Source organism: Epinephelus fuscoguttatus, linkage group LG6 (assembly GCF_011397635.1).
Source record: "Epinephelus fuscoguttatus linkage group LG6, E.fuscoguttatus.final_Chr_v1".
Taxonomy (NCBI): domain Eukaryota; kingdom Metazoa; phylum Chordata; class Actinopteri; order Perciformes; family Serranidae; genus Epinephelus; species Epinephelus fuscoguttatus.
Window position 1 is genome coordinate 27,980,292 of NC_064757.1, and position 16,814 is coordinate 27,997,105.

The following is a 16,814-nucleotide window of genomic DNA, read 5'->3' on the forward strand; positions in this document are numbered from 1 at the left end:
GCTCTCAGCGCTGTTTTCTCTCTCATAGGAATCTAATGGCTTTTCCACTGTCCTCTTTCCAAACCTCCACCACCCCCTTCCTCTCTTCGTTCTCTCCTTCTCTATTGCTGCGCTGTTTTTTTCCTCTCTTACGCCTCTCCATCTCCTCTCACTTTCCGTTTCTCCGTTAAAATTCCCTCCCGAAAGTCTCTGCGCTGTCTTCCCCTGCTGCCTCCCCTCCCTTCTCTCTCGCTACGTCCTTCCAGCTGCTGGCCAGGGGAACAGCTGACTAAATCTAAAGCTGGGGCCCCTGGCTCTGGCCTGGCCCCAGCTCCAGCTCTGCCACAGCCTCCTCCTATTCTCAGCCCCCCTTCCCTCCCTCCATCCCTCCCTCCTCTGGCCTCCAGCCCTGGCTCCTCTCTCAGCAGCCCCAGCTCAGCCCTGGCCCTGCCTCTGAGCCTCGGCTCCAGCTCTGCCTGACTCTCAGCAGTTCCCTCCAACCATCCCCCTCCATCCCACTTCGGAGCTGAAAAGCCTCAAAACCCCTCTCTTTCTCTCTCTCCCTGTTTTGCCTATAAGCCTGCCCTCTCTCTTTCGCTCTTTCTCCCTCTGTATTTCTTGCTAATTCACTTGCTCCCCTCCTCCCTGCTCTGACGGGCTGTAGCTGGGCCCCTGGTACTGTCCCAACTTATCTGGACTGAGGCCTTATCCAGGTTGGCTGCAGTTCAGTTCTCTGGCTCCTATACCCAGCCTCTCCAGCCAGGCATCTTTCTCTCTCTGGCTAGTACTGTTAGTCACTGTAACTCATTGTGGCTCGCTTTACTCCAAGCCACGTTCGGCTTGTACATTTGGTCGTTTCTGGCTCAACACTTCCTGGGAAGAAGCTCTTTTGTGTGTCTCTTTGTCTCCTCGCCTCTCGCTTCTGTACGTCTCTTTAACTTGCGTAGACAGGCTCAGCCCCGGCACAAACACATACGGTCGGCACACAAACGCGTGCGAGAGTGTGAAGCATATGACACATGATTGGCAGCAGGGGGAGGATGGGGAAAAGCAGCGAAAGGGGAAGTGGGCCTTGTCACATCTCCAGGCAAGCCGGGGGCTCGAGTTTGATCGCTGCCCAGGGAAGGGAGCCTTTGTCCCCCCCCGCCCCTCCCCAACCTCTGTGGCTGTCACAGCGAGACTGCAGGCTTGTGTGATTAGGTGCAGGCCCAGGTTCCGCCATCACTCTTCTGAGCAGACGTTGCCCACAGAAGACACCTGTCAATGCTCTTCCTCCTCTCTGACACCCAACTGCTCCGAGATGAGCGACAGAGGGCTGACAGAATAAAGTTCAGAGAGCACCCCACAGCTACAGTGGGATGCACACACACACTCCCTTTTGTGTGGAAGTGGGCCAAGGAAGCCCAGGCAGGAAGAAGTCGGTCTGCGCCAGTTGAAGTAACATCAGAATCTTCTGGAACACCTCGCAACTCCTCGCAGATTATTATTCAGCCCACTCCCTGTCTGTCTAATGCCCAATACAGCCTTTGTCGTTCTTGCTGTCTTTGTTGTCATTTTTGTTGTTTTGTTTTGGTTTTGTGTGTATGTGTGGAGAGGAAATTGGCGAGGGGGGGGGCAGCAAAAAAAAGTTTCCTTTGGAGTCACGTTTTCTCTTGTTGACTGACAGATACGGGACGATGAAAGCAAATCACAACGTGCCACAGACTTCAAAGGTTCCTGTGTTCCTCCGTTTATTGGCAACAACGCACAACAACCTCTCTCCCGATGTGGATTCTTCAAAATAGGGAGGGAAAAAAGCTCGACGAAACAGAGGCAGATGACAAAGAAGCTACCATCCAAACAGCTAGAGGGGGAAGAGGGAGGAGGAGGGGTGCTAAATAATCAGACCTAAGCAATGTAACCGAATCGGACTGCTTTTCAAAAGCATTTTCAATCAAAACAGGCTTTTGATGCGCACTGATTCTGATACCAGGGATGTTTGAGTAGAGAAAAAGTGACGGCTTGAAGTTGTAAAGAACTCTGTCTGCTTTGGGGGGAGCTTTGGTACCTCACTGGGGCTTTTTTTGGTGTGGTTGGAGTGTGTGTGTGTTTTGTATGGACCAGCGCAACTGTAATTAACTAAGTGCTGAAGCTAAGATGAAGTAAGCCGCTTGGTTCTGCTCTCCTAACCTTATAGACTCTCCGTCCTGCTCTCCCTCTCTCCCCCTTTTATTCTTTCTCTTGTCCAGGATGGCACCCATTGACTGCCACTGACCTAATTTGGGCAAATTTCACTGACCTACTTCATGGGTGAATGCTGACTTGCCCACGGGAGGGGATTCTCTCACACATACACACACATACATGCACACATATTCTTCTCTATCCTTATGATTAATATGCAGACCCTCAACCTCCTTTACGGTTGCTATGGCGCTGGGCATGTACCCCCTCAGTTGTGCCCCACACCCTCCTCTACCCCCCACCCCGTTGAACCCCCTTCCCGTAGCCTCTTTCGCCACTCAAATGAACGTAATGAGGACCTCAAAGTACAGACACGTGGTGAAATATAAACAAAGCAGTTGGCCTTTGTTTCATGTGGTCTCAGAGGTGACATAGTCCTCCAGTTCACAAGTCTCTGAAGAGACATAATCAGCGTAATTGCACACGGATATGATTATTCTTCTGTCATCTGTGAAAACGGTAGCTTGGGCAAATTTGATTAAACAATGTGGAGATGCTTTGCGTGTACGGACAATCACAGTAATTCCTTTACAAAGTTAGACAGATAGAGACGACTGTCTGTGGAGTAGCGCTGATCCCATAGGAGGATTGGCATCTTTAACCTACTTGTATTAAAATGAAGTCATGCATCATTGTGTTCCTTTAGCAGATTAATTCCCAGTCGACTGGACACATGCAGTCCTCTGGAGGGTTTTGGAAAAGGGCTTTGTCATAGTTGGATTAGTTTTGCCCTTTTTAACGTGAAGATGATTAGTAATAAACTTCTCTGCCTGCAGCCTCCCACGAGGACCTGGTCGTTGGAAGCAAGTCTAACCTGATTCAGTGTTTTGGTCACGCTCGTGTGTTATTCTCTGCAAGCTTTTGTGCGGCCGTGCTTGTGTGCGATTGAGGAGAGAATGAGAGAGGTATTTGTATTTTTGTTTCTATGTGTGTGGACCTGCCCGCTCTCCTGCGCGCTCGCCTGTGTTTGCCTACATGTATGCACGACGTGTGCCCCCATGAATGCAACCCATGAATGCAGACACGCATGTACGTACACGCTCGCACAGGGCAGACGTGTGTTGTCATGGCAACGCATGCAGATGTCAACAAAAGAGGCTCCGGGGGTGAACGTTGTCTCCCTCTTGTCCAGCAGGGTGCAATTTATCTCAATGTAGCCATGAAAGGCAGCTATTTACATGAAACGAGAGCTGTTTCTGGGAAATAGGGGTCTCTCTGAAGGTTTTGATGTCAGCTGCCTGCTTTTAGCTTGAGAGTGGAAACCTAAACCATCTAGCGAGGGAGAGAGAGGGAGAGGAGCGAGGTGGAAACCTACCGAGGGAGCTCAGTTCCCTCATGTGGTTGCAGCTCTTCACCCTGAAAGTCTCTCACCGTTTCCCCTCAACACGCTTGGAGAAGGCCAAGCGTAGCGTGTGATTTCAGATGCTTACAGTTTGCACAGAGTAAATCTAACCCCCTTGCTTTATAGCTTATCCTTAAGAGAGTGGTCCTAACATCAACGTCAATATTTACAGGAATAGCCCGCAGGCAAGAGAATCGACCACCACGATTCAGCAGAGACGTATGCAACCTTTCTCTCGCTCCCCCTCTCTCCTCTTTCCCTCACTTGTCTTCATCCTGGTAATTCCTGTTCTCTGCAGCAGCCCGTCGATCACGGCGCCAGGTGGCTGAGATATTTGTCTTTGGGTTGCCTTTGTTTTGTGTCTGCGTGTGTGTGCGCGTACAAGGTGCATCCTGCAAACGCGTGTGCAGTATCTTCGACAGGACCACGGCTTTGACACAGGCTCAGCGGCTGTTTGAGAGATGCTGGATGACGCGTGTCAAGTGATATTAAATGTGAGAGAACCTCCCCTCCTCCCTCATTCCCCCCCCCCCCATTCCCACCCCCCCCCTACCCATCCCTCCGCCACCGTGGACTGTGTCTGCTGTGGTTAGTGTGAGGTATGACACTTTTCAGTGGGGTTTTTAGGGGGGAAGGCGCCACGTCTGATGTACAAGGCCTCACATCTCTGTTGGTAGAGTGGACACTTTGGCCTACATAAGCTCTTGGAAGGTCAATGGACATGCAGCTGAATAGATACAATGCAAGCATGCTATACTCACGCCACGCTACACGTGCTTTGCTCTTTGTAATATAATCTAAACAAAGCTGTGTTAAGGTGGTGAGTGTGTGTGCTACATATTTGTCTTTGGCAGTGATAATTGCTTGGTAATTGCTAATGAAAGGGTGTGTATTTTCGTGGTTGCAGTGTGTCTGTGTTGTCTTTGTCTTCAAGAGAGATGCTGCTGTAAATCCAGGTCACTCTCAGACAGGCTACCTGCGCATTTAGATCATTACACAAGCTTATGTTCATTGTGTTTTAGATGAAAGATAAAGACATAGTTGCTCAGCTACTTCAGTGAAAAGGGAAAGTGGCATGTAAAAGGTTAACCTAACCGGATGAATGTATCATCTCTCTGTGGTGTTGGGGTGTGTGAGCACACGTGTGTGTATCTGCTTCCATCCGTGTCAGGTAATAATGTGAAAGTATGAGTAGTGGGCCAGTGCGCCCGGTGCTATAATGGGACAGCCTGAGAGGGGGGATGTTAGGGGATGTTGGGCAGGGGCAGGTTTTACACCAGGATGTGGCATGCGCTGGCGAACAGAGAACAGCGGGTGTGACCTCAGTGACTCCAGGAAGGAAGGGGTTAAGCACGAGCCGGCAGGGCTGCATGGGCTGCGTTACGCAAACTGGCGGCTGGCTGGAGCTGAAAGGGGAAGTGCTGAGCTCAGAGGAACACTGGCTCAGAGCCATCACTCCCTCCTCCCTCCGCTGAACCCCCCCCCCCCCTTCTTCGCCTCCCCTGGCCCTCTTCCCCACCTCCCCGCTACAGCTGAGCGCTCCCCATGCTTCCCACCGCCAGGCGTGGTGATGTGTGTTTGTGTGTCTGTGTGCCTGTGCTGGAATGCAGCTTCCCCCTCGGCTGGGGCCTGTGTGTGTGTGTGTGTGTGTGTGTGTGTGTGTGTGTTTGTGTGTGGGTGTGCACGTGTGTGTGTGTGTGTCTGTCTGGAATGATGCCTCCCCTTGTCTAGTGTGTGACGTCAGTACACACAACGGGTCAGCTTAGGGCTAGGCAACGTTCTGTGTGTGTCTGTGTGTGTGTGTGTGTATGCGTGTGTGTGTGTGTGTGTGTTTGTGTGTGTGTCATGGGAGGGGGGAACAGGGGAGGAGTCAGTTATTGGAGAGAGAAAAAGGAAAAAGGAGGGGCTGTTTGTGAGCAGAAGGAGGTTGACTGCAGGGAGTCACTGAAGCCAGTATGCGTGCATGCATGAAGGCATCATGAGTGTGTGTCAAAGGGTGGGGTAGTGTGTGTGTGTGTGTGTGTGTGCTGGAGTGTGTCGGGTGACTTTCCAAACGAAATGGGAAGGGTAAAGAGTGTAAGGTTATTTCCTGGCGTGGATAAGTGAACCTAAAAACACACACATACTCGCACATGTGAATACACAGTCATGCGGTGGTTTTCAGTCCAGCGCTGTTCGTGCCCGGCTATTTTCATATGCAAATGAATTCTGTTCACTTTCAGCCATGTTAGCCTCCACAGTCTTTTTGTCTGTGTGCTGTGTGCTAGCTTTACAGACTCTTTTGCTACATTTTGTTCTGCCTTTTTTTTTTAATCCTTTATTGTTTTATATTAGCTTTGATGTTGAGACTAATTTTTGAAAGCTGTTTTATCAAAAAGCTTAATCTCAAAAGAATTTATGGGGCAAAGTTCAAATTAAGCAAGAGAAACACATCTGTAATCAATTCTGACAGGCACAGTGAATGTCATTCTGGCACACTTTCTGCGTGCAAATTATGCGCAAGATCTAACAGCTTCCACCTCACAAACAAACGCACTAAAATCCAATAAAACAATGCGTCGCTATATTCTTTGTTTATTCTTTTTTACAATGTGTGCAGTCCTCTCGACCGACACAGACTGGCTCATCTTGACCCAGACTCTCCTCTTTCATAAAGACAAGGACGCTAGTGCTATAACGTCTCGACTGCATGGGTTTGTCGTTAGAAAGATACTGAAGCCCTGAAGTAGCAGACAATGGCTTTTCAATGGATCCCATTACCTCCGTCTATAGCTTGCGTGGCTCTACTGGGACAGGCCTCTGCTAATTACACACATTCATTTCCAGCCAGCTGTAATTTCATTCACACTAATGAACCTTGCACATGGATTGGGATAATGTATAGTTAATGTACAGCCAGGAGACGGAATTAGCAGGCTACTGGCTTCTCCAGTGACAGAGATTTGTTGAACAGCAGCTAAAGGGACACTTCAATTTGGGTGTCCCTGTTTTATCTTGCAATAGCCGGATTGAAAAATGCTGTTATCTTTTTAAATGTTATCAATAGCTGTGACATTTGGTGTGTACCTATGTTAAAAATGTACTGTTATCTGCATTTAAAAGAATAGTTGACTTTTTGGAGACATTTTGCAGAGACTGTCTGTTTTGGATTAAAACACCCACATTTAGTAGCAGAAATGTCGCTGGAAAAGTAGGTTGGGTTGGTGAAAAATCCTTGGGGTCTAATTTATAAACATTGCGAACGGATAAAACGAGGCCTGAAGGAGGTGTACGCCACTTCCCACGCAAAAGTTGTGATCTATAAAAACAGACTCGATGGGAGGAACTTTGACCCATGCTTGTGAACATTTTGGAGATGGGAAATTGGCGACACAGATGGTGAGGTGGAAGCCTGATTTTAGAAAATTTCGAAAGCCAGTTTTGGCTTTTGTCTGTACATACATTTTTAGTATGGATCCTACATGGTGTTTTATAAATGAGACCCCTGGTTTGGTAGCTCAAACGTGGCTGGGAAATGCCTTTCATGGTCAGTAAAACATCCAGGATCAGTGGCTCAAATGCCTCTGGGAAACTAACTGCAGGGAGTGTGCATTTTTGGAGCCATGGCCGTTTGTTTTAGGGATAACAGGCTGTCCGAAGAAAGGGCTTTTGGTCCAGTTGGACATTTTTTGGACTGATGGGGAATCTGAAAGGGCCGGTGGAACAAGGCATGTCTCCCATTGTGCTTTCTTGCTGAGACTTAGATGAAGAGATTGACACCACTTTTTATCTGTACAGTAAATATGGAGCTACTGCCAGAAGCCAGTTAGTTTAGCTTAGCATAAATGCTGTAAACAGTGGGGAAACAGTTAGCCTGGCAACATTTAAAGGTAATAAAATCTATCTACCAGCAGGGAGACCAGGAAGTCGCTGCTCCTGGGCACATGTTCCCTTGTAAAACCAAATTTTCTTATGTCTGCACTTTGGTTTGTGTACAAATGAATAAAAAAAGATATGTATTAGAGGTGCTAGTAGGAGGATTGTGTTACTTTGGACAGAGCCAGGCTAGCTGTTTCAAATTGTTCCCAGTCTTTGTGCTAAGCTAAGCTAACCAGCTGCTGGCTCCAGCTTTACACTTCCTGTAAAGACATGACAGTGGTATTAATCTTTTCATCTAACTCTTGGCAAGAAAGCGCATTTCCCAAAATGTCAAACTGTTCCTTTAACAGAATATTCCCCCAGCTGATCCTCCAAAAACAGATTTATCCCCCACTGTATTTCAGGTTTCTCGCAACTGGCTCTTTCATCTGCTACCAACTCATTTTCTCATCACTTTATTCTTTTTGTCTTGTGTCTATTACGTCCCTGAACAGAGGCTTCACTGTCTTTCCGTACTGGTCAGCCTTCTGAACGCCAACCTTTGGGATCAGTCAGCGGAGCAGTAACACCAGCTCTGCCTGACAGGCCCAATCCAGCAAAATTAGAATCCATTTTGAAAGTGATAGTTAGAAAATTGCAAGTCATTCCTGATGTACCGCATGGCAACTAAGTGGCAGCAGCCCAGTAGTCGACTGTCATTTCAACCGCCAGCTGATGACAACTCCAATCACCCACACAGCTGTCAGTGCACACACACTCACACACACACAGATACACACCCATACAGATATTCCTTCCATCCCATCCCTATGATTAGCATGCATATTTTGCTGTCGGAATCTCAAGCGGAAGTAAAAGCATTGAAATTCATAGAATATCTCAAAACATTAATTCATGCTCGTTTGTGTCTGCCGGGATAAGCATTCAGACTGGAAGATAGTGTTGGTGCGTGTGCGTGTGTGTGTGTGTGCGTGTGTGTGTGTCTGTGTGTGTGTGTGTGTGTGTGTGTGTGTGTGTGTGGATGTGCGGGTGATGAAAACACACCCGGGGAGAAAAAGGCTTTTCGGTCTACCAGAGGGTTTAAGGCATAAATATGGCCGCCACTGGAGCTCAGCTGTGTTATTCCAGCCTGTCCCACACCTAGGACACACACACGCACATGCACACACACGCCTGGAGCAAGGTCTCCTGCAGAATAGCATTGATCTCTGTTTACAGTCTCTGTATGGGTGCTTCCTTATAGGACCACACACGCATGTGCTCATTGTTACTCACGCAGATCTTTAAGATGCTGAGCGGCCTTGTATTTGTCTTTATAGGCTTATTAATTGGGCCACTTCAAGGAGCCGCAGTGAAGAAAACCGTCCTTTGGCTGTGGGTGGGATGGAGGTGTTGTTAGAGGTGGGGGTGGCCCAACAACTCTCGACCCTTCCTCGACCCGCTGCGGGGCCTTGCTTGTCTTCAGTTGTGGTTCAGATCTCCTTTCAGTAGGGCCTTTCAGTTCACGCCGACCTAACGGATTGATTTCCAGTCCAGTGGCCTTTTTTCAGTGAGGTTTTTAGCCGGCTATCTATGGTCAACAACGGGGAAGGATCCCAGGTTAAAGCTCCAACTACTGCGGGTGGTCCCCTGTGGATCAGAGAAGCTGTAGCAGGCAGGGCAGAGTCGGATTTAGGTGTTGCTCTCAGTCTGTCTGCAGCTCATGAGGTAATTTGATTAATGCGCAAGGCTAAAGTGAATCGGTGCAGGCGAATGGGCCTTAAATATCTATTTGCTTTCTCTGTTTCTTCCTCTTTGCTTTTGTTGACTCGCTTTCACACCAGCCCATTTGTTTCATCTTATTTCTCGCACTGAAATCAATCATGTATTCAGAATCTCTCTCTCTCTCTCTCTCTCTCTCTCTCTCTCTCTCACACACACACACACACATACACACACAAATACAACGGATGAGTGCTGTCTGAACTGCACGGTGCCATATTAGATTTAGGTGACAGTCACTCATGGACCAATTCAGCCAATAAACTTAATGACCTCCCCACTGCTGGGCCTGAATTTTCTCCATTGACTTGGAATCTTAATTTGATTGCGGAAATATATGTATGTTGCTCAATCTAATTTACTCCAGTGATTTTGGAACACTGAGCACTTTTGTGCTTAGGCAAGCAAACCTTTCAGGGCCCGGCCCCGATACCCGCCGCCTGCCTTCATGTGGGAAGCTAAATCCTGTTTTACAGGGAGCGTATAAAGGCGGCATTCTTCCGTCACAGCAGATGTATGTTGAAGGAGTTGCAGGTCTTAGTCTTGGCCTTTCCTCCCTGAAATAAGAGCAGGAGTCCGGTATTTCTGGGGCCCCTTGTTGTTGAATAGACAGAAGTGGTCCTTGCTGGTCAAGAGAGCGCATGCTGGCTTATCGGCACTTATACAAGTTCAAAACCAGAGAGGAAGATAGAGCAAAGTGCTGTTTGAGGGGGAATGCTTTGATGTGGGTCCCCCTAAAAAAGTGTGGGTGGTCCACAGGCCTTTGTGGGATTTGAACATATATATACATACGCTAATTCTCGCTCACTCTTTCACACACTGTTCCTGCTGCCTTACACAGCTCCTCGGGCCAAGTGTGATTTCACCAGGGCGGTCAGAAGGGGTTTCTAGGGCAACCTCACAGAGGCCTTGTTCTAAAAATGGCCGCCATGGTTACTTTGAAAGCCAACCCTGGCCTCTTGAACATGCACAGAAAAGAGCCCTGAGCACCACTCGGGGAGGGGAGCTGGGTGGACTGGGTGAGGGGGAAACCAGGCTCTTTAATAGCTAGCACATGAGACATTGAAGGTTTCATACCCACCCAACCAGGAGTCATGGGAGGTGTGCATGTCTGTGTGTGTGCGTGCGTGTGTGTACCTAAACAGTAATAGCCCTGTACTCAGTGCTTGGCTAAATTAAAAGGGCATTTTTGGCGTGGGGGGGCAGTTTTCGGTGCCCAGACGATTGGACAGGGAAAGGCGAAACTCATTACCTACCCATCTGTCAGAGAGTGAGAGAGAAAGAGCTGTGGGAATGTGGATGGAGGGAGGGACGCATGAAAAGGGCTTGGAAGTGGAGAGAGTGAAAGTGTCCATTAAAGCGGAGGGAAACACAGCAGACTTTTTTGAACGAGGATAAGTCTTTTATCACGATGTAGTTTTTCATACTCCATGTGTTTTGAATTAAAAAAAAACGTATTGCTGTTAATTTTCCCTATGGGAAAAAGGGAAACATTTGCAAAAGAAACTGCAGCTGCTTTTACGACAGTCTGATATGGGTGTGTGTGTGTGTGTGTGTGTGTGTGTGTGTGTGTGTGTGTGTGTGTGTGTAAGAGAGTGTGTGCTTGTATCAGAGGTTGATTTTTCTTTGAGCTCTCTCAGCCCCACATGTTTTTGATGTTCTCTTTTTCTCTCCCCTCTCTGGACCAGGGGCCACTCTTGAAACATAAGCTCGTGTCACACATGCACACACACACACACACACACACACACACATTAAAATTATCAGCAAGTATTAACAGCCATTGCTCATTTGTATGTTGTTACACAGCTAAATAAGTTAGCTCTCCATTCTACAACCAGCTGCACCATGTAAACCTTTTTGTCTCGTTTAAGAGTGATTCAGTCTGTTTCTCTCTCCCTGCTCCTCTCTCACAGCTGTAGACATATAGGCTTTGATCACTGCAGATGCAAGTGGCTGCCATATTCGATCCACACCCCTCTTCTGTGGATATTGTTAACGAACATGTACTTCCTCTGCCAGCTGGCTTCCAGAATGGAAAAGCATATCTCCATGGCAATGTTCTGCAGTTCGGCACTGTTGGATATTTGCAGCCAACACTTCTTAGCTCTACAATACAATAACAAAACATTGCTGTTCCTGTTTTGATGCTCTTGCAAATTTTTTGCAGGATTGCAACATCTGTGCTAATGGAGCCTTTTTGAATTGATAAAATTGTACTGAGTCTTACTCATGGTGAGGCTGGTTTTAAATGGGTTTCCTGAATGTTTCTTTCTACAAACTGCTTTAGGGAGGCTGCAGAGAGAAATATAAGGCTTCTATAACCAGCTTGTTGTATTTTTATATCCTTCCTGAGGGCATCGGTAACACTGTAACCGAGGGTTGTGACCCTTTTTACTTCCTTCTTTTTTTTCCCTTCGTGTTCACCTGCATTCTCAGGGCCCTGACACACCAAGCTGAGAGTCAGCCATTGGTCAGTGTCAAGCCGCTGGTGAGCGTCTGTTGCCCTAGTTTTTGCAGTGTGTCGGCCCTTGTCGGCTGTTTTTGGGCTGATTCAGCATTCCGAATCGGCATCAAAGATGGCAGTATCCATCTGTGAGTGAAGTCACTCTGATTGGCAGTTCAGCTCAGTGTACGAGAAAAGACATGGAAGTGAGGAAGGTAAACAAAAAGCTGAAGACAAGATGATGTGAGAAAGAAACAAACTTGTAATATAAGATAGCCACTGAGCCTTTAAGCAGAAAATGTTCAATAGCCCACAGTAAATATCTGTAGTTCTTTCAACATCGGGTTGTGTTGCTAACATACTAACTGGCTAACCAGTGTCTTGAATTCGTCCTATCTGTCGTCCGGTTTCCCTTCATGGATGACGATTACAGACTACTGCCGTCTGCCGGTATGCAGAGTTATTTCCTCTCTCGCAGAAGCGGAATATACATGCCAGTTGGCCACTGGATGTAGTTTTTGTGGTATGTTCAGGTGGCATGAGGCAACCCAACAGTCAGCCTTCATCACCACTAGTTCTTTGATGTCGCTCTAGTGTGGCCCTTAGTGCACCCCTTAACCATCAGAGATTTAACCGGACCACTGTTCATCTTGCTTGTGCACCCCTCACCCCACCTCCATCTATATGCTATGAAATATTCAAGTCATGCCCCTCCCTCCTCACCTAATCTTGAGGCCCAGAGATGCTTTGATATCTGCGTTAACACATGCTTGATATCACAGCGATGCGTGCGCTCAGCCCTTTGATAAACGTATTTAAGAGATGTATGTCTGTCCCTGGTCCACATGCATTTCAGAGGTCTCTCCTGTGCACATAAATGCATTCATAAGCCACCCTCCATCTCTCCTAACCACTCCCATTATTAATAAATGCATGATCTCACGCAGCGGCTCAGTGTGAGCGTACATGTGCGTCTCTTTCATATGCTCATCAGTGTGTGTTTTAGGCCACTGCCGGGGACCCCGCCCTGCTCATTCATATTCATCCTTGCATAATAACTATAGCCGCGCCTCCGGATAGCGCAGTCAGGATAAGATCAAACGTTATATTCAAACAAGAGGCTGTATAATTCATACTCTAACAGCCGCGCTCACTGCTCACTTCCTCATCTCTTTCTCAATTCCTCTTGCAGTGGATCCCCCGTTCTGGGTTCCTGCATCTAGATTTCTGTCAGGCTCATTGACTCTCATTTAGAGTCGTAACAGTGGTCTGCAGCTGGTCCTGATCGTGCTCTCATGATAAGGGAAACACGCAGCCTTTGGCAGGTGACTGAGGCCAACTGAGAGAATAGTTCAACTCCATCCTGAGAGATTTATTTGCTAATGTCATTTACTAAAGGGCACATTCAATGAGTTGATCAAGTCATCCAGTTCTCATTTAATAGATGTTTCAAACGAATCTCAAGTCATTGGCTCTGTATGGAGACCACAGATCCCTGATTTCTTGTCCTACTTAGTAACGATCGGTTATAACTCTGATCTTGTCCCAGCAGTCAAAGTTGCTCAGCTTAAAACTTGACAAATAGCTGTATTCCTTTATTTCTAAATGAGTTAAGCAGAGCTGCAATGAACATTTATTTTCATAATTGATTTGTCTGAGGATTATTTTCTCTACAAATAAATTAATCATTTGCTCATAAAATGTTGAAAAATGGTTAAAAGAGCCAACTGTCCAAACTCCAAAGATATTTTATTAACTATCATTTAAAAAAAGAAAAGCAGCAAATCATTTGAGAAGCTGTAACCGGTGAAAATCTGTTTTTTTTTTATAACTTTAATTATATTTCGAAGTTCTCATTACAAGAATACAGAAATATGAATGTTTGAGTAGGTATGACATGAGTGTAATCCCCTGTCACCCTGACCCCCACCCTCATGCCAGGTGACCGTCATCAGGGCTGTCAAATAAATTACAACAATAAATTTATAAGGATATATATATCCAAAAGTAGTGGCAGTAATAATAATGATGATAATAATAATGATTAAAATATATGTAAACAAGTAAAGTAATAATAGTAAAAACAATCTATAGACACAAAGATGTATTGAAAATAACAAAAACAAACCTAAATACATAGTCACATGTATAATATTAATAGACTTTAACAACCAATGTTATAAGAATAAGGCAAGGCAGCTGTATTTGTATAGCACATTTCATACACCAGTGCAATTTAAAGTGCTTTACAGAGCAATGAAATATAAAATATAATAAAGGATACAGATTTACAATAAAGAGTAAAAAGAAAACAGGATATAAAAGGTAAAATTAGTCACTAAATGATTTACAATTTAAAAAAAATCTCCTTTAAAAATAGCAAAAGTGCAGACAAGAGTTTCAAAGATCAAAAGATTATTTAAAATTATTTCAAATTGAGTTTAAAAATATGTTTGCAGTCATTACAGGGTGGAGTAGGCAGTGTAAAACAGGAATGTTTTTGGCTTTGACTTAAAAGCGTTCAGACTTGCAGCTTGTCTGACATCATTTGGGAGGTTATTCCAGGTTTGTGCTGCATGATAACAAAATGCTGCTTCACCACGTGTTGTTCTGACTCTTGGGACGGTCAGTAGGCCAGCCCCAGATGTCCTCAGGGTCCTAGAAGGTTCATATGTCACAAGCATGTCAGAAATGTATTTGGGCGCTGAGCCACAGAGTGATTTATATACAAGCAGCAAGATTTTGAACGTTTGACGTTTATAGCTCCTTAGTCTGAACACTTGTATATTGTGTGTATTAGTGACTTGTCTGTTGTGAGTTGTAGTTTTTATGAATGTGTACTGCCAAGACTTATAACGTTTTGTATTTTCCGCTTTTACGCAGATCTATATGTTGTCGTATGTGTTATTCATGTGATGTGCTATATTGAATGCACATTTTTATGTGTTATGTTGAAACCAAAGAAAAATTTTCACATTGTGGACAATGAAGTTTTCGCATTTGTCTTAATCATAAATACTGTCAGTTTTACATGTGTTTCCCTTTCTCAGACAATGCAACTGTCAACAGACATGACAAAAGCAAAATAATTTATGTCAGGGACAAGTTTTCGTCATGGTTAATAAATTATGACCAGGTTTTGTTGTATTTCTTCTCCAATCCACACTCTAAGGTACCTAACTCTTTCAAACTTAGTATTAGCATTACCTCCCTGATCCATTCAGTATAGGAGGAGGGCTCCTCCCTTTCCAATTAAACACTATAAGACAGCGAGCAAGCAGTGATGTAAACGTGATTGCATTTTTATGGAGGAATAAAAGCTCTTTCTTGTTCCTGTCATTGCAGTTCGAGGGATAGGAGTTAAAGTTTCACCACCTATAGCTGAAAGTGAATTGGCTAGAGACTTACAAGACCAAAATATATGACCTAGGACATCAAAAATGTCCGTTTAATTTTCAGTTGAGGGACTAAAAGTTTCAGCTCTAAAGCAGAGACGTGAGGAGGAGATGATTAAAGGAAGGATACCTGCACTTACATTGTAAAACTCTTTCAAAAGATCTTTCTTGAAAACTAATTTCTGCTTTTCGTCTTGCCATCTCCAGGTTTCCATCTCAGCGGCACAGTGACGGACCCCGCCACACCCTCCACCCCGGAGCTCGTCTGCAGCGTCAGCGTCAGCTTCGACCGCTGCAAGATCACGGCGGTAACGTGCACCTGCGGCAACAAAGACATCTTCTACTGCGCCCATGTAGTGGCGCTGTCGCTTTACAGAGTACGGAAGCCCGAGCAGGTCAAACTGCACCTGCCTATTTCGGAAACCCTGTTCCAGATGAGCAGAGACCAGCTGCAGAAGTTCGTCCAGTATCTGATTTCAGTCCACCACACCGAAGTGTTGCCGACCGCGCAGAAACTGGCCGACGAGATTCTGTCGCAGAACTCCGAGATCAACCAGGTCCACGGTGAGGGGAGAGTGTGTGTCAGCGAGTGTGGAGAAGGTTGTTGGCATGTTTATGACCATGCAGGTGTGTGTGTGCGTGTGTGTGTGTGTGTGTGTGTGTGTGTGTGTGTTCTTGCCTCTACATGCATGCGTGTATTGACTGCACGATGAAGGTAAAGCGTGGCAGGATCAATGTTACTCATTAGTGAGATCCAGACAGTAAAGGAGAGACTGTGTGCTTCTAATCAACACTATAGACCCGTTATTTACCTCTGAGAGTGAGAGAACGATACAGAAACAGAGACGGAGAGGTTAGCAGAGAGATAAAGAAAGGTGCATATCTCCTGTTATCAATACTGTACTCGCTGCTTACCTTAATATAAGAAGGAGAAACTGAAGGGCAAACAACACACGGTGTAAGAAACAGATGAAAACAGAGACCAGAGGAAGGCATGGAAGCGTACATGTGTTATGGTCAAACTGGTTTGTAACTCAGGAGTAGTGATAGACGGAGAAGGCAAAAAGGATTTTGAAAAGATGGAGACACAGTTACGAAATAAAGAGAAATGGAAAGAAGAATAGAGATAGAAACTTCTGGGAATGGAGGACAGAAATAAATAAGCGATAGAGAGAGAGAGAGAGATCTTCATCACAAAAGTGCTGTGATCGGAGGTTTCTTAATTTGACACTGACAGCTTATTGATTCGCTGCCCTCCCATCAATAATCCTGTAAAACTAAAACATGTCATTTGGATTAAATCATCTAACTGAATTACTCCTGTTCAATTAACCTATTCCAGTGTCAAGTTTCAGGTGCACGCTCTTATTTATTTACTTTTAGGCTTTTTCAGACTTGCAGTCCTTATTTATTTTTGTTTACTTTTTCCATAGGAGGAAACAACGTTGCAGTAGTTTTGAGGCATTAAGAAACACAACCATTACTGTCTTCCCAATTTGGTTTTGGTGTTTGGGACGTTACGTTATCATTTTCTGTGGCAAGCAATGGATCATTTCTTTAGTTTTGATTTCACAAAATAGGTGTGTTTATAGTGCAAAATAAAAGAGGATAGTGTTTATAGAAGAAGGTATTAAATTGCTATTGCAGTGCTTTTTTTTCCAAGTGTCATAATGAAATTACAGAGAAGCTTTGCTGTTTGTTTCTAAAATTGTTCCCATATTCATTGTCATAGTGTTAAAGTTGTTTATTAAATGCTGAAAAACACTAAAATCATTTGTTACTGCACATAGTGACATTGTATTAGGGCAGC

The 16,814-nt window shown here is 45.4% G+C and overlaps 1 protein-coding gene across 1 annotated transcript in view; it reads left to right on the forward strand.

Annotated features, from left to right (window-relative positions):
- LOC125891015 (zinc finger SWIM domain-containing protein 6-like) overlaps window positions 1–16,814 on the forward strand; it is a 57,309-nt gene that overhangs the window by 12,482 nt on the left and 28,013 nt on the right. Inside the window, exon 2 of the mRNA XM_049580001.1 lies at window positions 15,212–15,568. Coding sequence (XP_049435958.1) covers window positions 15,212–15,568 — 357 coding nt within the window. The remainder of the gene's footprint in view (window positions 1–15,211; window positions 15,569–16,814) is intronic.